At 36.3% G+C, this 22,468-nt stretch overlaps 1 protein-coding gene across 3 annotated transcripts in view; it reads left to right on the plus strand.

Annotated features, from left to right (window-relative positions):
* The window catches only part of APPL1 (adaptor protein, phosphotyrosine interacting with PH domain and leucine zipper 1), a 37,472-nt gene extending 21,310 nt beyond the window's left edge, over positions 1-16,162 (plus strand). For 2 of the 3 annotated variants that reach the window (XM_068695107.1, XM_068695109.1), the window contains exons 11-22: positions 1,277-1,465; positions 1,783-1,825; positions 3,868-3,924; positions 4,836-4,927; positions 5,472-5,654; positions 7,863-7,912; positions 8,287-8,461; positions 8,573-8,609; positions 10,033-10,179; positions 10,438-10,488; positions 10,843-10,932; positions 11,570-16,162. In XM_068695107.1, the coding sequence (XP_068551208.1) occupies positions 1,277-1,465; positions 1,783-1,825; positions 3,868-3,924; positions 4,836-4,927; positions 5,472-5,654; positions 7,863-7,912; positions 8,287-8,461; positions 8,573-8,609; positions 10,033-10,179; positions 10,438-10,488; positions 10,843-10,932; positions 11,570-11,719 (1,264 nt within the window). In that variant the 3' untranslated portion in view covers positions 11,720-16,162. The remainder of the gene's footprint in view (positions 1-1,276; positions 1,466-1,782; positions 1,826-3,867; positions 3,925-4,835; positions 4,928-5,471; positions 5,655-7,862; positions 7,913-8,286; positions 8,462-8,572; positions 8,610-10,032; positions 10,180-10,437; positions 10,489-10,842; positions 10,933-11,569) is intronic. The other variant, XM_068695108.1, reaches the window with a different exon arrangement.
* The last annotated feature ends 6,306 nt before the right edge of the window (positions 16,163-22,468 follow it).

A 22,468-nucleotide genomic window follows, 5' to 3' on the forward strand; every position in this document is an offset into this window, starting at 1 on the left:
CTTAATTTGGGGAAAGGAGACCTAGAAATGCATGATTATATTGTTTGAAATTAGTTACGTTTATCTTTAGGTACTCAGTTCAGTAAGTCACATCGGAGTTATTCTTTCTTTAGAATCTTTACTTACTTATTTAGTATTAATTTCTATGTTACACTGACAGTGTCATTCACGGGCAAAGCACACGATTTTAGTCTTCTTTTGTCTGAACTTTCACATCAAAAAAGAAAAGTTAAAATTCATGAGAATGTAATTTTTACTGGATTGTAATTGGAAGCCAGCAAGATTGCAGCTGTCAGTATTGTTGTATAAGTATCCAGTGAAGCTTTAGGATTCAAGGTACTAATAAAATGCAAGCTTGAGATATACAGGGCAAAACACTCTGTTAGCCTAAATATGCTTTGAGCATTCTTCACAATTTCATGAGGTGAAATTTCATGTTGTTCACTGGAAGGAGCTGTTCAACAATTTTAGTCATTGAAATTAAGCAGCTGAATTTTGGGTTTGTTAAAAATAGGTTGTAACACTAAGATTGTTTCCATAATTTATGTAGAAAACTTCAAATAAGCATATTTTTTCAAAAGTCAGGTTAATTTTGCAACAACAGATAGAGTAAAATACTCATTGAATGAGGCATGGATTTCTGCAGCAGAACAATTGCAGCAATTAATATTGAAGAAAGGAGTATTTGACCAAAAAGGAAGGCTAAACCGCAAGCGTTACTGCATTTTGGTTTTGGGTTCCTTTGCTTGCTTGTGGAAAAAAAATAAAAAATCATGCTGTAAGCAAAATTTTGGGAATATTACTGAATGATACAAAACACTTGGAAAACTGAGATATTATACATTACATGTCTTTTCTAGTGCTTAACACAAAGTTCTCCAAGACTTAGTCTTTTTAACTATGTAAGGCAGCGTAGAGTTCTGTATGTCTTAGAAATTATGTTGATAATTCATATTAGTGGAATATGAATATTTCATTAAGCAACACTGTAAAAACTGATAATGAAAATTAAAGAATTTATGACTTTTTATTCTAAGTTTCATATAACCTAAGAAAGCAAATATTTATGTATACTTTGCCCAGCAGTGTATACAGAATAAAAAAAGCAACCGATGGAAAGAGAATAGTTTTGTTGTAAAGTTAACCTAAAACATGAGGAAAATTTTCTCTTAAATGCCCAGATGGCTTGCTCATGACATTTTTATTTTATTTTCTAATTTATACAGCTCAGCTGAACTCCTAACCTACTAAGTAATGATTTCTTTTTGTGTTTTAGTAAGACAGGGCTTGTATCTTCCATTTGGGAGAGACAGTTTTACTTCACTCAAGGTGGAAATTTGATGAGCCAAGCAAGAGGCGATGTAGCTGGAGGACTTGTCATGGATATAGACAATTGCTCGGTAATGGCTGTGGACTGCGAAGACAGACGTTACTGTTTTCAGATAACATCTTTTGATGGTAAAAAGTAAGTATTCTTACATTACTGTTATCTATCTGCTAAGTAATAGTGTATTCAAAATTGCTACAGCTTTGTGAATGTGGTAGAAAATACATAAAAAGATTTGACTACATTATGTGAGTGCTTATTACATGGGCACAGAATTTTGTTCATTTTCACTTGAATTGAAAACATAAGACTTTTTACCCATTAAATGTATGTAGCATCTTCAGACTTTATTAATTTGTTGTGCAATGTATGAACATGAAAATGGGGTTCCCTGTCTAAATGGAATTAAGGCATTGTAAGTAGACAGAACTTTATTTTTCATTCTCCTCTTTCAGGTCTTCAATCTTACAGGCAGAGAGTAAAAAAGATTATGAAGAGGTAAGCTTACTGGTGGTTCACATGGAGTCCAGTGATTTTCTGTAGCACAGAAGGGAATACATTAGTAAGAATAATTGGAGTGCATGTTCTGTATGGTTTACGTAATAAATAGTGAACTTGCTATCCATAGTAATAATACATTTCAGGAAGTCTGACAAAGTACTACTGTGTTTAAATACTGGAAGAAAAAAAAATCCTGTTCTGATTGTGGCCAATTTGTTTTCAGTATTATGGAATAATAATAAAAACAAAAAACTCCACGGCAAAACAGATATTAGTAATGGAAGCTTGGCAATTGGTGCTTCTTCCCTTTTGTGTTTTCCTATGCTTCTTTGATTGTACCTGCTTTTCAGGAATGGAAAATAAAGGAGATTTTAGGTTAGGACACAAGTAATGATACAGGCAGCTGAAAAGTGAGGAGAAAATGTTTTGTGGCCCCCGATGCATGATCAGGGAAATATACTTAATGAACAATAGTTGAATCAAGAAACGGGGCATGATTTGCTTTTGGGGTGCTTTCAAGACTGCTTGTGAATACAGAATAAGAAAATACAGAAAATACAGTACTTTCAGCCTCAATTCACATTCCTCTGAGATCGTTAATAGTACATTGATGTAAGCCTTTAATGCTATTTCTAAGATTTTTAACTGGGCTATGTCAGGTTGGCCCTGTTTCGTTTGTTCTCTTGAAGTTTGTGGTGGTTTTACCATGCTAGGCAGCTAAACACCACAACCGCTCTCTCGCTCCCCCTCCTTAGATGAGGAGGGGAAGAAGTAAAGTAAAGAACAACTCACGGGTTGAGATAAAGATAATTTAATTAAAGGGGAAATAATAATAATAATTATTAAGGAAAGATTATTATTAACTAACAATTTAACTAAAGGGGGGAAAAAAGGGAAAGGGGGAAAAGGGAAAAACATACAGATAAACAAACAAAAAAAAAACACACACACAAATAAAGGCTATGTGGAAGTGCAGAGGAAAGAAATTACTCTCTACTTCCCTCAAATGAGCGATGCTTGACCACGTATTTGAAGCAGGGCCTCAACGCACGTAGCTGGTGTTCAGGAGGAGGACCGACGTTTTCACGAGAGCCCACCCCTCCCCTCTTCTTCCTGTTTCCACCTTTTATTGCTGAGTGTGACATCATATGGTGTGATACCAGTGCCGTTCTAGCTACAAATGCAGAGCACAGCACTGTATGGGCTGCTGCAGCGAAAGGTAACATCCCAGCCAGACCCAGTACAAAGTTGTATAGCCTAACTATGAAACATTTACCTTCAGAAGACCCACTAGTAGAAGGCAGCTTGTAGTCAACCTCAGTAGCTCAGAATTGTGATTTCCTGAGCTGCAGCTGCTGTGCTTTTAGATAGCTCAGGCGACAAGCCTAAAAACAAGCCGCTCAGGTTCAGTGGAACAGTGTTGCTAGCATGTATATATATGTAATTGTTGAAAATTTGGAGTTATAATCCAGAAATTGAAAAGCAAGGAGCAGGAGCAAAGGGTGTTTTTCATAGTACAGTGAGAAAAGAGGTTTTAGCTTAGAGGTGCAAGAGATGGGCAAATCCCACAGAACGCAGATGGAATTTTTATAATATTTGGAGAAAACAATGTAATGTGCAGTCAGTAAATAATAGAGTTCAGAGAATACACAGATGCAGAATTACACAGAAAGTTAGGGATTAGAAGGGACCTTGAAAGATCACCTAGTCCAATCCCCCTGCTGGAGTAGGAACAATACAATATTTTTTAAAATTATATTCCATAGAATCGTGATTTAAGCTTGTTTTTGTTTTGATCTTCAGTGTGACTGAAACAATTGTTTAAGTAAAGTCTGATATTGTAAGGTGCAGAATGCAGATAGCAGTGAATTCAATAGCAAATTGAGTGTGAAGAAAATACTGGTTTGGCTTCCTGAAATTACAAAGGAAGTAGAAAAGGTGCTGAAACTAGTCAACTCAGGTATTTAATCAAGTTCCTTGAAAAAGTTATGAAAAAATTAACGTTTTCTCTCTTTTTTTCTTTTCCCTCTCTTTTTCAGTGGATATGCACAATAAACAACATATCTAAACAGATATATCTAAGCGAAAACCCTGAGGTAACTTCACTAAAATTGATAATATCAGTAATGTCTTCAGATACAGATGTACAGAAAATTAAAAAGGGATCAACTGGACCTAATCAGCATGGGATTAAGCTGAGTACTTCCTACATGTCTAATCTGAAGTTTATCATTGTATGGGTTGATAGTGCTTCATGAATTAATGAAAACATACATTCTGTTGTTTCATTCATCTAAATGCTTATGTAGCAAGCATTAAAATGATGTGGCTTTTATGTTTGGTATAACATTTTGACAGCTGCAAGACCTTTTAGCTGTATTGTGTATATGATATTTTGTTGCCAATTAATGTTGCAAATATCTGGACAGATATAGATATTTTCCCTCTCTAAAATTCTCTTTACCCAGTGACTTCTTCCACTGGCTTTACATATGAAGTGAAGCCATCAATATTAAATACTGATGCTTCAGAATTGGAAGCGTCAATGGAAGATTAAAGTGGAATTCTTCAACTGTACAAGGTCCATTATTTGCTGAAATGACATTGTTATGTAGTGCTTACTTGATAGTCATTTATGTCTTCATTTTTCAGAAACCTATGAATGTTCCCTAATTTCAAGTGCAGACTTTTGAATCTCCGTGTTTTGTTTGTTAGTAGTTGAAGACAATGTGTCTTAAGTGAGATTTTTATTTTTCTGCATGGCTACGTTTGCTTATTTTGTCAGACTTGCCATTGCAATTTTACTGCTGGCATATGCATATGCTAACGTATGCAGTATTATAAAGCAAGTGCAATAGCAGGAAATGTTACAAGTTAAAGAAAATACTGCAACTATGTTACTGAAGGGGACAGTTTATATTTCTGTCAATTCCATGTAAAACTAAAATCTGAAAATGTACTTTGAGGGCAATGTTTTCAGTTATTTTTTTCCATCTCTCTATTACAGGAAATTGCTGCACGTATAAATCAGTCAGCTTTAGAAGCTGTTACTCCATCCCCTTCCTTCCAGCAGAGGCATGAGAGCATACGTCCACTTGTGTAAGTTGCTGAACTATGGGTCATTTGAAGAACACTTACATAAAAAGAATCCTGTATAAAGCTCGGGGGGGGTGGGAATACAAAAATGTCAGAACTAATGCTTTGAAAGGCTAGAGGAACATGTCCTGAATTCATCTTTTTATCATTGTTTAGCATCCAATAATGTTATAAATGATCCAGACTTCCAGCTGAGCATAGACAGTTTTGTTACTTATATCACATATGGCTTGTTTGTTCTATGTATTCATGAGATTTTTCTTAATGTGTACAACTCCTGGAAGCAGACCTCAGCTTGTAGTATATTTCATATGTGATTATATATTGATGTTAAGACCATCTGATAGCATTATTAATGCAAGTAGTAATTATACATTATTCAGATTTGTTTGGAAGGTAGACTCCGTTGTATTTACTTTATCCTAATCTTGTTCAGTTTCTTAGGTTTTGTTTTTGGAATATTGTATTCATCCTCCATATAGTTGAATTTATTATCAACCAACCTGAAATTAACACATCGTCATGTTCATTTTTTGTATTGTTTCAGACAATCTCGTCCTACTGCAGCTCATACTAGCAGCACAGGGTCAGTGGGATCTGAATCAGCAACTTTATCTGCACTTTCCTTGGATTCACTTGTTGCCCCTGACACTCCTATACAATTTGACATAATATCTCCAGTTAGTGAAGATCTGCCTGGTCAAGCAAAATCTTCAGGGCAGGCAGGCAGGTAGGAAATCTAGAAAGAAGGAAAAAATAAAGTCCCCAAATAAATATTAATTAAAAAGTATAGATATTATATGTTTAGGCAGCAGCTCCAACACACACATTGCCTCTGTCCCTACTCTCTTTCTTGTCAAAAAATTTACAGTGACCAGCAAAGCAAGAGAAATATTTTTTGGTTAAATTCAGTTGTAAAATGTGGCTTATTTACATACATTAGATTCAGAATGTTATTTTCTCTTTTGCAGCAGCTATTCTTACTGTAACAGCTAATGATCTATTTATTGATTTATTTTAATCATTTGGTTTCATGAAGTATTTTCCTTTCCTATTGCTTGCTTACCCAGCAGCTTGGGTTATTTCCTCTTGGAAACTCAAGAGAAATTTGGTAGCCCTGCTTCCAGGTGATGATGGCATACGATGACACTCTTCTTAACCTGAAAGGTGAGTGAAAATGATCTAGGCTTCTAGAGTAATCTGACATACAGACAAGTTAAAATTGTCTAAGAGCTCATCCCAAAACATAAAACCCCTTTTTCCTGTTTTTATTATTATTTTTAAACCTTTCAATTCAAAAATAATAATAAAACACTGTAAATCTGCACTGCATTTCTGGAACTGTACCTACAGAATTCAGATATTGAGAAAACTTTTGCAGATTCAGCTGCTCTTGTAGAAAAAGAAAAATGGCTGAAAACTAATTGATGTGACTCTAGTCACAATAATGTGTATTGTATTCTCCTGCCCTCTAGAAAAATAACTTTCAGTTGTACTACAGATATATGAGAGTTAAAATGATACACATTTTAATATTTTTTGACATTTTTGTTGTTGTTGTTTGGTATTACAGGCTAACTAAACCCCTAGGAGCATACTGATTAAAATAAATCTTGAACTATATTTCAGGAATTGGAAAGCTTAATACTTGAGCTAAATTCAAGTCATCAGTTATTCTAAAAAAAACACCATATTTTTCATAGCAAAAATTATTCAGTTGTGCTCAGTATTTTCAATTAACCATACATGATCAGTAAAGAATAGTGTGTTGCCATCTGTACCAAACACTGCAATTTTAGAGCTATTAATTTTTTAATTTTTTAAAAAGATTTTCCTGACTTTCTGATACTGCTGACATGTATTTAATCTTTTTTTTTTGTGAGATCCTGTGAGATTTTGCATTACTATTCCCATCTAGTCTTAAATGTCCAGAAGAATCGAAGTGATAAAAGATGCTAATAGAAGTAATTTGTCTGTAGTATATTTACGCAGGCCAGCATTCAATGGGAGGATTCTTGATTGAGTCCATGTTATTTAAGCATTATAGTGATGCAATCTTGACTTCAGAGTTCAATCTAGAACCATTTTATTAAACTGGACAAGATTTCCGACATGTAGCTGGATTCACATATTTTTTCTCTTAGTTCTGAAATTTGCTTTTAGAATGTTAACCGTTGAGAGGTGATAGCTTCATTACCTCCCTATTAAAACCTAATTTGAGGTTTACAAAACCTTGACAAGAGTTTTTCAGCTGCCAGTTAGCCAAGGAGAAAGGGTTTAGAAGTTTTAATTAATTTCCCATTCCCTGTATTCTATTCAGCATTGCTTTACTGTTATTGAAAATGTAGACTTGGAAGCCTAGAATATTTTCACTTTTTGTTGTTACTGGTAGTATTTCTGTCTTTGAGAGGCAGAAACAACCACATTTCTCTTGACCCTCTAAGAGTAAAACCCCAGTGATGTTTTCAGGAAGCTGCATTTGAAATAAAACCAGTGACTTTTTTTCAGTAAATAATTCAACAACTTGAGATAGTGGTAAGAGATGCGGTGCTCCTACAGAATAATGAAAGTACTAGCTTTTGGCTGTAATTCCTGAATTCGGTATTTCATTGCCTAAAACTGTACCTTTTCAAATAACAAAGCTTTGACTTGGGCTTAATTTGAGTATAAGAAATACCGTGAGTCAAACTCTTTGTGGTAGCAATAAGACAGAATGCTTGGTACTCTGCCTGTAATTTGAGCCCTCGAATATAGCAATTTATGTCTTTCTTCCAATTAAATTGCTTTTTCTTATTATTTATAACACGTTATTCCTCCAGATCATAAATTGTGAAATCATTACACCTTGATCTTATTTGATGCAACGTGAGACTACAGCATTATTCATTAGTGGTTCTTGTAATCTGACTCCTGGTTTAATGTTTTCATATTTTAATAGACGTGCAAATCCTTTTGGTGAATCTGGAGGCTCAAAATCTGAAACAGAAGGTAAAAATAAAAAACAAACCTTAAATACAAAGTGAATAATAGAATTTACAAATTAATTTTGTATTTTCACCTGGACCTTCTTATTTAACACCATTTTTAGAGTGCTTAGTTATATTACATTAGCAATGTATTATTAGACGAGTTAAATCAGACTGCCTGAAAGTCCTGTTTTGTTTTTTTAATCATTGTATCGCATCTTTTGTATTCATGAAATGAAATGAAAAGATGTGTGACTCGCTGTTTAGTAATTGTACCTGTAATTTGTAGATACAAGCAAACTCTTCTCAAGTTATTGGAAGCCTGGAGTTTTCCTGACTGCAGGAATGGAAAACCCAAAGTGGAGATCACTTACTCAGTACTTTTGTTTCTCTTAGATTCAATTCTTCATCAGTTGTTTATTGTAAGATTTCTTGGCTCTATGGCTGTGAAGTCTGATGAAAGTCCAGACGTTGTTTATGAAACAATGCGTCAAATATTAGCAGCTCGGGCTATCCATAACATTTTCCGGATGACAGAATCACATTTATTGGTCACTTGTGACTGTTTAAAGTAAGTTTGCTTCTGACTTCTACTGATGTTTATTTATAGAGTAATCTTCATTCAGTTTGTGAATGAAAGTAAAATTTACTTTCTGATTTGTTCTTAAAAACAATTTTTTAGGTTAATCGATCCACAGACACAAGTTACAAGACTACGAGTAAGTAACTTTACATTTTGAGATAAATATCTGACAAAATATTTCTATTACTTTTAAAATGATATTATGAAATGTTAGCAAAAATCACTGACAGCATGAAATTTCTACAAAAATTTCCATGAAAATTGGGAGACAGATGCAAACATCTAAACATAAACAGAAAAACACTAGAAAATAAGGTTTAAGGGGAATGATCTTAATAGGAGAAATAGGTTTTTGAAACTTTTTTTCCCATGACTTTATAGGGTAAAATCTTAGGAAAATAATAATATTTTATTTTAATAATGTGTCTGTTTAGAAATATTAATGTATGTGGTAGAGAAGTATTATTAAGGTTAGAGTTAAATAAGTTCAGAAGTCCAATAGGTTTGGGTTGGTGTTTGTTTTTTTGTGTTGTTTTTAATCCATAATTATGCTTAGTGTTGTATGTTTTTGATTTTTTTTTTTTTTTGCAATAAATCTACATGAAAAAACAGGTGGAATTCTTCATAGCAGATGAAATGTGGCAAACTTCATTCTTCAGTATTAGCAATCTTTATTTTTTGTATTTTGAAGCTCTTGCTCCCCTCTCTGCCCTTTGTTTCTGCACAGTTTCAGGTCTGTCATTTAACTTCTTTGGGTCTTCTTTTAAAGATGCTCAACTTGTCAGGGACTCTAAATTGTCATTTCCGTAAAAGGAAATCCTAAGCATATGAAACCCACAGCTTAAAATATTAGTTTTTTTTTCCTTTTTTTTTTTTTTTTTTTTTTTTTTTTTTTTACCTTTGTGACACCAAGTGCAAAACTGCCCCAAAGCTGGAAGCTATTAAAGGTGAGAATGTTTAGTGTTCTAAGTGTATGCAGTTAAGGTTAGGAAGAACTCTCATCCTGTCAGTTTATAACACTTCTAATAGGTCCCTACAGAATTTAAAAACTGATCCTTTGTCAAGTTTTTAAAGCATGTATTTGAAATGTCTACTCTGACTTCTTTTAGGAATTGAGAATGCAAAGTATTTTTATTGTAATAAAATAGTAAGGCTATATGGATTTTTTTTTGCTTGTTTTCTTGCTTACATAGTTCAGGTAAGCTGAACTATTTGCAGTCAAAGTTCTAGAGAAATGCACCTAATACTGAAAGCTTAGTTAAAAATGCAATATTTATGTGTATCTGTTTTTCAAAAATAAATAAAATGCTTATTTGCATTTAGAAAGATGACCGAATCTCATGGCAAATGAGACTCCTCTATCTTCTGAATCATTTAATCTTCCCCTTCCAAATTCCTTTTTTTTTTGTGTTTGGCAGTTGCATGCCCAGTCAGATTGTAACTTTTGCTGGTGTGGTTGCATATTTTTGATAACAAAGTAATGTGCAGTACAGTGAAACTTCGTATAGAAAATATCTGAAACCGGTTTTAATATCTCCATACTTGATCCTTTCTGGCAGTTTCCTTTGCCCAATGTAGTCTTGTACGCTACACACCAGGAGAATAAGCGCCTCTTTGGATTTGTGCTGAAAACTTCAGGAGGGAGAGTTGACAACCGCCAAACTTCCATCTGCTATATATTTGAATCAAATAACGAAGGGGAAAAGGTATTGGTGATAGTTACATTTGTATCGGTTTGGAACCTGACATGGATTCAAATATGCTAGATCCAATCCATTCAAGCTGGCTAAGTATTTTGTTTATGTACTGAAAAAGAGTTAACCTGATAGTACCGCAAAATGTTTTAATATACTGTCATATCTGATATGACAATATGGTGTATTTTCAAAGGCATTTGTATTAGATCTTTACAGATTATTTCAAATCTGATTTGTATTTAGATTTGTATTATATTTTGTATTTAGATTTGTGACTCCGTTGGACTGGCAAAACAGATAGCTCTTCATGCAGAACTGGTAAGCATCTTCTTTTAGGGGAAGGTACCCTCAAGAAGGGAATGGAGACTGTATATGTAGTATGTGTAACAGAATATATTCTGCAAGATGCTTATAGATGCAGTGAATGCTGCTGTGAAGTATTCTAAGGGATTTGTTTTATAGAACTTAAACCCGAGATAAAAAGACTTTGAGCCATGTTTACGGTAGAACAATATTCAAGATGATTTCTTAATACCTTTACCAAGCATACCTGTCCATTAAGAGAAGACTAATTAAGTGTTTAACAGTTTTGAACAAACTCATATAAATCAGTACTGTATCAAACATGTCAGACTGTTGTTCATTACTTTTGTTTACATTTTTACCCTTCAGGATCGAAAAGCATCAGAAAAGGCAAAAGAAATAGAGAGAGTCAGAGAGAAACAACAAAAAGAATTAAGTAAACAAAAACAAATCGAAAAGGTATGTTATTTCTTAATTTTTTTTTTCCTACTTGCTATCTTTATTTTGTAGTTTTTTACTTCCAGCTACAGTCTCACAGTTTTTAGTACAAATTCCCAGAACATTGTGGAATAAAGTTAATTTTTGAAAATATTTCCTGTGCAGATTTTGTATAATTTCACAGTCATGTTTAAAAAGCTATTCTGAGGAGAACACAGAACATCTTTATAGGTGCACTCAGGAGCAGTGCTTGAAGGAACAACTATCACAGGCCCAAAATAAAAACGCTGTTGCCACATGCATGAACTGCCCCATATGTGGCAAGTAACCATCTGCCATGTACAGAGATGGTTCATTTGCTATATAGTGAGGAAGGGTCTGCAGGCTGTAGGCCAAGCTCCTTGTTCTAACCTGCTTTTTCTTATGGGTTGTTGGTACACATGTATTCTAATAATTCCAGCTACTGAAGCCAAAATAGTTTGGTTTCCTACTTGTTTTTTTAACCCCTTCTCTAGAAAAAGTTGTCCATTGATATTGTTAAAAGACAATTTACAAATCAGAATAATGCTATCCTGTTTCCACTTCAGACAACTTTAAAATGAGTATTGTTTTGCTGACTTTTTTTTTTCCCCTTTGTTCCCCCCTCTTCTTAAATTAGGATTTAGAGGAGCAAAGCCGATTGATAGCTGCTTCCAGCAGATCAAACCCAAGTGGTGGAGAAGGACACTTTGTAGTCCTTAGCAGTAGCCAGTCAGAAGACAGCGATTTAGGAGAAGATGGAAAGAAGAAGAAAGAATATGAAACCTAAGGTTGCCTACTTAATTAAAATTGGAATCATGGATATAAGTTCTACAAGAAGTGAAATGTAAGTGAAGGGTCTGTTGTATTGTATAAAGGTAAAAAACTACATGATGTGTAGACCCGTATATGCCTTGATTTTTCTTTCTCAATTAAGTTATTTCCACTTTCATGTCAGTATAATTTCTCTTTTGTATGCCAGATAAAGCATGGTGATGCTACCGTGTTTATTACAAAATTGTTTTCTCAAAAAATTCTCTGCAGTATGGAAAAACTATTACATTTTTTCCCTTTTACCTGCCTGTGTAATTGACTGCTTTTGAATCAAGACTTAAAACTCTGACTATTCTTAAACAGTATGGTGAAATTTATTCTTTACACAAGTATGCAGAACACCTTGCTGGAAACAAAAGTGGATGCCTAAATAAGGCAGTGCTAAGCTTTACATAACTTGTTGCACAGAACTGTCCTTAGAAAGAAACATCCCTATTAACATCAGTGAGATGTGCAATAGTTCTAGACAGGAAGATCATATTTTTTTTGCTTCGTATTGCACATCTTGATTTTTTTTTTCTTTTTTTTTTTGTGAATATAATGCTGGAAGGCTTCTTTGAACAGGAAAGAAAAAAATACTTTGTCAGACCTATATAAAAACTGAAAAGATGCAGTTGCACTACACTGCGTGAGGAATGTATAAAACATTCCTTATCAAACAGTAAGAATAATGTATATATTCTTGTAGCAGAAGTGCCGTGTTCTTGGTTTTCCCCACTATATGAGATAAGAATCTGTGAGCCTTTGAGTTCACTTTTTTTATAAAAAAAAAAAAAAAACAAAAAACCAAAAAAACATGCTTAGAGTTGCAGGAACATCTTGAATTTTATCATTTGAAAAATCTTCTGAATCTATAAATGCCTTGCTACCAGTACACTACGTTTACTGAAAATGAGTTAAGGCTTTTAAAGACTTTTTATGGAGCTGTATTTTGCAAACAGAAGTAAAAGACTATGCTAGTCTACATCCTAGAATCAAATCCCATAACATGTTTTTCAAAGTAATGCCTGTTTATACCTTGTAAGCCTGAACTCCATGGTTCATACCCTGTGTAACATTTATTTTGTATAATACTAAATGTGCATTCATCTTTGGATCCAGAAGAGAAAACTTGTTTGAAGTAAAAAGAAATATTTATTTTTGCACTAATTACTGTAAGTACTAAACTCCAATGATACAGTTCTCTCTCTAATAGGGGCCTGAAAGTAATAGGAAATGTAGAAAGAAAATACTTATATTCCAAGTTGTATTATAAGTTATGACTGTTTTACAATTTATTGCAGGGTGTTTCTGGTGTTCAGGAATTGAAGCAATTTTCAGAATATTTCCCATCAGCTGGTGATGGCCCAGTCCTTTAGAGCTAGAGTTGGTTGGCACTGATTAAGTAAGGGAGGAAGCTCAGGACCTCTCTGCTAAGCATCTGTAGGTGCAGAGAGGGAATGCTATCCTTAACTCTCCTCACACACAGGAGTAGTGGCTAACAATGGCAATCTCCTCCTGTTCTTTCTGCTGGAGATGAAAAGTTCTATGCAGAAACTTAACTGCATCTGGATCCTGTAGCAGGAGAGAGAAGGGAGCAGTGCCTGCTGCAGGAATAAGTCTGCTCTGCTGGGGCTGCTACTGCAGCAGAAACTAGAGTAGCTTGCGTGATGCCACAGGCCCCATAGCATATAGAAGAGACTGAGCAGCTGTGGAAGTGGTCACAATATTCCTACCTTAAAAGAGGAGGTGGTGTGGGACACTGAGCAACGAAGAGACTTAAGGCGCTCTTCCTTAGGTAGTTAGCAGCTCCGGTTCCAGAATGTTTCATCCCCACTGTAGCCAGTTGCAGAAGTAACTGCTTTTGGTGTTGCCCAGTCACGCCCAATAGCATCAGCCTGTGGCCAGATTTGGCCAGCACACCGTCACATGAATCATACAAAACTGAGGCTTTTTTGTTTAAAAAAAAAAAAAAAAAAAAAAAAAAAAAACCACAAAATTTAAATGGCATTTTTACTTTGTTTGTAGTCTTGTATTGTCATCTCATCTGTAAGATACTGTTTTTATTTATTCAAAAAAAAGTACAGAAAGGCAGCAGATGCATCTTTTCTTTTTTCTCCTTTTTGTGCCTAAATACAGGCTTACAGATAAACTGGCTGCCATGCAACTATTTCTGGAAATTGATCTAGTTTGTGTTTCTTTCTCTTATGGTCTTTTTTTTTTTTTTTTTTTTTTTGCTGCACTATTTTTGCTTTCTATCAATAAAATACATGTATCATGCTAGCACAGCTCATGGTTATTGCGTCTTCCTTAAGTACACGGTGAAGATGAAGTAAGTATGCAGCACCTCAGGAAGAATGTGGTTAGTGGTATCCAGTTTCTAGAATCTAGTCACCAAACTGTCAGAGTAAGATTAGCTGCAATAGCCACCGCTCCACTGGGAAGACAGATAATAGATTAGCAAGCTCACCTCGTATTATTGCAGAAACTATTTTTTCAAGTACACAGTCTTAAAAGAATGTTGCATAGGTCAGCAGTGTTTTTTTAGGACTAAGTTATGTTGCTAATTCCAGCCGAACAGTTACTGACTTTTTTTCCATTGCGTAAGGGATATTAAGTTTATTACACTATGTAGACCATGCAGGTCTTGCTGTCAGTTGTTTCAAGCTACATAAGTTCTTTATGTATATAACGTCATGAATATCAAAACATAAAAGAAGCATGAGCAAACTATGGAAATGCATTTTATTGCATTACAGATAATACCTAGCACTCCTTTTATGGCCAGGAATATATTTCTTGAAGTCTAAACCAGAGGACAAGTTAACAGTCATATGCAATTTAGCCACACAGAACTGGTAACAAGTGTGTTGTATAAACTAACGTGGATTTGACAGTCTGTTATTTCCTTAATCTTTTTAGGTTTTAAACTATATCAAGACAATTTAAGATATTAACAGTCAAGTAATGTTTAAGAGTTCAGAAATATTTCCCTTCTACAATCCAGTCAAATTTCATCTTCATATGGATGTGAACCCATAGCTAAAAAACCTAACACTGCAAAACCGTTTATAAAGATGTAATTGATGTACATTGATATACAGAAACAAAACTGACTGTGCATATCTTTAAGGTGAATTCTGATGAATTACAGTTGCACAGAATGTAGGAGAAGCCACTGGAGAAAGTTTTGTTATATAGTCTTTTATTATTTCAGAATTCACAGAGAATGAAAATCTTCCTCTGATTACTGAGTTTAATTGAGATAACATCTAGTCTAAGAACAAGAGCTGATATTTTATATTATTTCCTTTGCTCTATTTTAGAAAACTTCTTGCAAGTCTATCAGTCTCCGAGGCTTTTTTTTTTTCACCCAGGCAGTAAGTTGTGTTTTTTTTTCTGTCCTGCCACAGTGGTATCTAAGTTATTATGACATGAGTAAGTTGTTGTGTCATTATGAATGCACTTGTATCCCTAATGGAGTCCATGTTGCAAGCCAATGATCTTGTACAATCTTTCAGGTCATTTTTATAATACAGTGGAGTGGTCAAATTCTTACAATGATGTTCTGGATAGGTCCTGTTCTAGTGAAATGCGATTTTTGCAATGTTTGAGACTTACACGCTTTTTCCCTGAATAGCTGTATTAAAACCTCCACTAGTATACTTAATTCAGCTTTGATTGTTGTCTTAATCTTGGAAGCATGAATAGTAAATTATGTATTATGCCAGAGCTTCAGTCAGCATTTTGTAGGTTAAATAAAAGCTTAAGTATAGTAACTTCCAGGGGGGAATTTGTACTGATGCGAAAGCTGCCTGCTTATTTCATAATACTGATTTTGAGGAAGCACCATTATTGGTGACGATGCATTCCCTCCCACTGAATGAAGTTTTAACATGCAGTTGAATCCCTCTGTTGTCAAACGATATTTCAATTCCCTTAAGTTTAATCATATTAGCCAGATATACTCAGAGGAAGTTGCTGTACTTGAGAATGCTGATAACTTCTGCAACAATCAAAGACTGAACATTAGAAAAAATCCTTACTCTCTTAGCTGGCTGTTTTAGTGCACATGTTGCTCTAGTTACCTGACGATGTGTAGCACGTTATACAGAGCTGTCGTTATGGTAATGATCAGAATTAATGTGTACAGAAGCTATACCACCACAACTATTAACATGGGTACTTACATATTTTCACTGGCTTCATTAGTTTTCTTAATTACATGACAGGCACAGTGTAAAAAGCAAGGGGTCATAACTACATTATGGTTAAATTTGTATTTTATAAGATTTGTAGATTTTTCTGGAGAAAAGCAGACTTTTGAATTATGTAACTTTAAGTGAATACAGATGCATGTATAACGAGAAAATCTATGCTTACCTGATAATGAAGGAATAAATAAATACTATTAATACCACGTGTTGATTTTTTTTTTTTTTTTAATTACACAGACTGGTATCAGTACAGAATAAGCATGCTGTGGGTCTGTGTGTGTCATGTAAGACTTTCTTAAGACAACAGTGATGATTGGTCTCAGGCAAATGTTTCATAAGCTTAAGCTGCAACTGTTTCAAGAGCAGCTCCAAAAAGTGCAAGCATGTCTTGGGACAGCACTGTGAAAGGAAGATAGTTCTAAAGAGAGCAATCCAATACATAGTGGATGAGACACGTCAATACCTGAGTCTGAGATGTAGAACTAACCTGTTTCAGAAGTACTGTTGCCTTGTTGAATCACTGGTGTTTCACGCTAGCTGCGATAATAAGCAGGCAGCTGTAGCTGTTAATCCCAGCTTCATGCTTAGGAAGTGGGATCATCTAACTGGGTGAAAAAAATCTACTTATGCTGCTTTCTAGAACTTTGCTGTAGACCTACATAAATAAAACCTCTACTTCATGGCAAGAGAAGGGAAGGTACAAGATTAAAAAAAAAAAAAAAAAAAAGATCCTTCCTGGTTTAAGTTAACTTCATGGCCTTCAACCAAACCCTGAGTTTCACCTTTCAGTTGGAGGTAGTGTTACATGTTACGACAGCCTTTAACCTAGCAGTAACGCAAGGTTTACAGCTCTACCTGTGATTTTAACAGTTCCTTAAATTTTCACACTAAGCATTTAAAGCAGTATGGCCATAACTTTGAGATATTCTATATTCCACCATATTTATATAGAATGGGATCACCAATACTTACAGTTTGAGGTTGTCCCCATTTTCTTCAGAGGTAAGAGGGGAATGCTGAAATTTCATATTCCTTAATATACATATGAGATAAAAATCCCCAAAGAAGAAAAAAGATGCATAAGGTAGTCTTACCCACTTCAACATTCCCTCCAAATTATAGAGCTAATAATTAAGCGCAGCTGAGGTTGGAGGTTCCTAGGAAGTTTTTCTGTCCATAAAGATCATATTCCTTATACATGTATAGTATATAGTCTTTCAGGCAGTTTGGCAGTGGAAGGAAGGTCATGAAGACAGGACAACGGAGACACAACCGACCCATGCATTCCCGTATCTTTAGATGACAAAGGTGCTTTAGAGAGCAAGGATTTGCTAGAAATAAGAAGGTGAGATTGATAAGTTATTTATTCATTTCTGTGCAATTATTTGCCTACACTTTTCAAAAACTTTGCTCCAGATTTTGCCACGTGTTCTTTCTGTGAATTGATGGATAAAATCAGCGTGACTGTCCCTGGGTGACTGGACCTGTTACAATCTAGCATTTTTACCTCAGCCCATGCCTCTCTCAGTTATATTTGCAAGCATTGTCAGCTAAAGCAACAGACTGTGCTTCTGTTATGTTAGCTAAATGAATGTTAATGCAGTGTAAGTAATCTAAGTTGAGCAAACGTACTTTAACCTTAAATAGTTGGTCAATATTCTCTGCTAACCCGAAGAAGCTACTGAAAGTAGAATTTTGATTTACTGCTTTTTAATCTGTGTACAAATGAAAAGGACATGGAGTTAATCTAGACTGGAATTCCAATCACGCAGTTAAAGACAGTAATTTATTAGTTATTCCATCACCTTGAGATGGGGGAAGAGCTTTTCGCCCCTTAAAGAGGGGTATTGTCTACCTTGTAATTGAATCACAGAACCACAGAATCGTCTAGGTTGGAAGAGACCTCCAAGATCACCTAGTCCAACCTCTGACCTAACACTAACCAGTCCTCCACTAAACCATATCACTAAGAAAGTGATACGAAGTTCCCCAGTACTCCACGTAAACTGTGTGGTCTGTCAAGACTTCTGAAAGAGACTTAATTTAAATGCTACACAGGCTGAGTTTTGTTGCAGACATATCTTATTGTCAAAACATAACTTTTGGCCTAACAAGGGTCAAGAATAGATAAAAATAACACCACCAACAAAGGTCCCCATCCCAGAACAACTTGTGTGTCATTTCACATCTAAATATCAGATACATACTTAAAATTGAATTGATGTCTGCCCAGAGTTCCTGCTTTCTAGCTTCCAGCAGATGTTAATGTGATCGATATAATCTAATATTACTCTCACCATTTTCCCAGAAAGATGCTTCAGCCATGACAAGGTTATCACTTCACAGAACTGATGGAAGCAATGTTTAATATGAAAACATTTGATACTCCTGTAAATGACTTCCCCCTCTACAGGACAAGAACAATTATTTAACTTCAGCAGAACTCTAGGAAGAGCAAGTGTTCAGTCGGTTAGAGGAGCTTTAGAGGTTGGCACAGCTTGTATTAAGCCTCACTAGTTCAATTTGAAAATGTGAGAGACTTATTCTGTAGTAGATCCAAAAATGAACTTATACAGCTGCATATTTGGTAACTAAGTGCTTAAACAAAAGTGCTACCCTTCCCTAAGAGCAATTCCAAACCCTCAGCTGGGAATTTAAACTTATGGATAGTGCTGGTGCTGGAGGAGACCTATGTCTCAGCATGCTGAAGAGGGAACCTGCCAGCATGGTGTATGCTGCACCCCCTCATCTTGAGAGCAGAGGTGCAAGCACTGATCTCTTCTCACTGGAGACCAGCAATAGGACCTGAGGAAAGAGTTAGAGGTGTGACAGGGCTGGTTTTGGCTGGGTAGCAGGAAAAGGGTGGTCAGGCACTGGAACGGGCTCCCCAGGGCATGGCCCCGAGCCTGCTGGAGTTCAAGATGCGTTTGGACAGTGCTATCAGACACATGGTCTGATTTTTTGGGTAGTGCTTTTAGGGACCCAGGAGTTGGATTTGATGATCCTTGTGGGTGCCTTCCAACTCAGGATACTCTATGATTTTATGATCATCAAGTTAAAGAAAGGTTTATTACGTCCAAATGGACTTTACAAACTGCAATACAGTAAAACTCTGATGGCTGTCTCTAGGAACCTGTTTTGGTCAATCCAGGTTTGTTAATTTTTGCTCAGTGTTTATCATGCCAGATTAAGGGGATTCCTACAACAGGCTTCCACTATTAGTGACATGATAACAGACAACCCAGTGAGCCAGCCTTCAACTCCCTGCTTTCACAGTGTGGACAAGACTGCCCTGTGTTGCAGGAAGAACGGCCGAAAACACAACAGACACTCATATGGTCAGATCATGCTCTCTCTTTATTACCCGAATAGCCTGACTTTTATAGCAAACTTAACAAGGGCAGATAGTGTCTCACAGAAGATTATTGGTCAAAAGCACGCAGACAAACAACTGCAAGAAAACAACCCCCTTGTGATTAGCAGTTATGTAGATCCCACCCTCGAAGCCAGCTGCTGGCAGCAATATTTTTCTAAATTCCTCAATTGGGCGATGTGGGAACACTGTCATGGGAACTTCTCATAGTCGTCCTGGTAGCTTGGTTTGCTCAGCTGCAGCAAGTCATGGCCTCCTTGCTGTTTCAAAAATCTCTCAACAACCCCCATTTTCTTTTTGAGCAAATCAAGCCCGATGTAACAGTTTTGCAAGTAACCTTTGAACCACATTTATTACAATACAACACACAATGATGATTAACACCACAACAAACAGAATCCTTAATCCCTCTTTGATTAATCCCAGTAACCATCTATGCATTGTTTCAAACAAATCAGTAAGCCATTGATTGAAAGGACTGATATCATATTGAATCTTTCTCATGTGCTCTTTCAGGAAAGTAATGGATTTGTGAATTGACTCATTATGATCAGAAAGGTTCAAACAGCGCATTCCCTCAAAGTCCTCACACCCATGCCCTTTTGCCAAAAGCAAGAAGTCAATAGCAGCTCGATCCTGTAAGAGCGCATGTCGCAGACTAATTTGATCTGGTAACATCTCAAGTATCTCTGTTGTGGCATGGGCTTGCTTCTTGGCCCAGCATACCAATTTTTCTAAGTTGTTAAGTGCGACCGCAAATGCCACTCGTGGCACTAAAATTGCAAATGCTGCTCTAGCTGCAACACCAAGCAATTCAACATTATCGTTGCAATCCGATGTGAGCAATGCCCGTTTATGTCTGGTGATCTCACACAACTGCGACAAGCTAGGAGAAAATATAGTAAGTTTATCTAAGTAACATGGACCACTGATAGCATTTGCAAGGATGCCTTGCCAGGCCCTATGCCCGCAAATCAGAAAAACATCAGGAAGTAAGGCCACAGCTGTACGATTGTTCCAAACGCTATACTTGTAACCCCTTGTCTCCGTGCCATAAGCCCCTAAACCCTGCCTAGCAGTGTCACTGTAATCACAGGTGTTATTTGTATTTCTGTACCCGTATGGCCCTTTCCAAGTTCCTGTAGCAGGATCTCGGTAATTCATTCTTATTTGTGGTAAAACATTTGGTGCTGCTATATTTATTGTTTGAAAATGAATACTTGCAGGAGGGTCTTCTCGGTCACTAGTCAAACATAAGTGATTCAAGACAAACAATGCCTTGGACAATTGCTCATCGATGTCCTTGATTTCTTTTAATTGTGCCTTTAAAACCTGATGTGATCATTCAACCATTGCTTGGCCCATGGGAGAATATGGAATACCTGTGATATGCTTTACTCCTCACATTTTCATAAGTTTTCTAACCCTTTTGCTGACATATGCTGGGCCATTGTCCATCTTGATCTGCTGTGGCATTCTCATAATGGCAGCACACACCATCAGATGTCTACACACAAGGTGTGCTTTTTCTCCCCCCTGTGCCATTGCCCATATGAATCTTGAAAAAGTATCAATACTCACATGCACATATCTTTTAGTACCAAATTCTGGCACATGTGTTACATCCATTTGCCATACCTCAAGTGCCTTAACACCCTGTGGATTAATACCCAAACCTAACCCTGGTCCATAATGACTACAGGAAGGGCACACTCTTACTATTCCTTTCACCTCTGTCCAAGTAAATCCAAGCATTCTCCAAAGACCCTTTGCATTCTGATGGAACATTTCATGTGACACTCGCGCATGTGCAAAATCACTCTCAGGCCTCTTCGTGACTATACTCATGAATTTGTCTGCTTGTGAATTACCTTCTGCTAATCCAATTGAGAACTGATGACTACGTATATGGATACCACAGCAAGGTGCAGTTCTCCCCTGAATGGCATCTTGCAGCTGCAGAAATAATCTGTCCCTCTTAGTGTACCATATCAAGGCATCCTCTATTTGTTTTACCACGCTGACAACATACAGAGAGCCTGAGACGATATTAATCAGCTTATGCATCCAGCATTGACAAGCCCGAACAACTGCAGACAATGCCAATGTTTGTAATGAATCCCCTGTCTCCTCCAGAATTATGTATTTCTCCCAACTTCCGTTCTCGTACCACACACTCACAGCTTTCCTACTTGCCGCACCTGCATCAGTGTATACAGTGCGACCCACCACTGGTCAGGACGAAAGCTGTGGTACTACCTGCCATTTATATGATCTTATAACTTGCCAGAGAGGCCCATTTGGAGTTCGGGAATGTACCAATCCCGGGTAATCTAACACAGCTTCTTGTAGTGGTATGGATTGCTGTAAACACCATTCCGAATGATCCTGAGTAGATCCTGAGTAGTATTAGGTAGACTAATATCTCCTAGTTCCTGCCCACTGATCTCAATACTCTCAGAGCAACCCTTACGTACTAACTCTGCAATAGCTTCTGCCTGTGTTTGAACACTCGTTTTTGGCTGAATTGATAGGAAAATCCATTCCAGAACTCAAAAAGGCCGCCCTTGCCATCACCTGTTTCATTTATGCTATTCCTATTACCCGTGCTGTTAGTCTCAGTGGCATCCTCCTGATACTGTTTCTGTCTTTGTCATCCTTTACTCTCCCCCTTTTCTTTTTGCCACTGACCAAGCACCACAAATGGATGAGACACATGATTGCTAATTAGGAAGGAGAGTGCAACTTCTGCTATACGTCTGCAAGCAGGGCCAGCTACAACCTTAGAAGCTATTTGTGAAAGAGCCTGCCATTGGTCATTTGTTAGTGTAATCTGCGGCCCTGCACTCATGCCCCGCAATAAAGGTAATAATATAGCTAAGTCATTATTAGTAATCCGTACAATGTGGCAACCCCACTGCATATTATCCATGAACATTTGTACATCTGTCAAATTATGTAACACTGTAGTTATATCACCGTTCATACATGTAAATAATACAGTGTAAAATATGTACCTGCTTTTGTAACTACAGCGCACAAAGACTGCACACTGTATTTCCTGAAGTTTGAGCCATTTTGATACATTCTGCCTCCCCTGATTTGTACAAAATGCTGTCATTTACTAAATTCACTA

Source organism: Anas acuta, chromosome 11, assembly GCF_963932015.1.
Source record: "Anas acuta chromosome 11, bAnaAcu1.1, whole genome shotgun sequence".
NCBI lineage: Eukaryota > Metazoa > Chordata > Aves > Anseriformes > Anatidae > Anas > Anas acuta.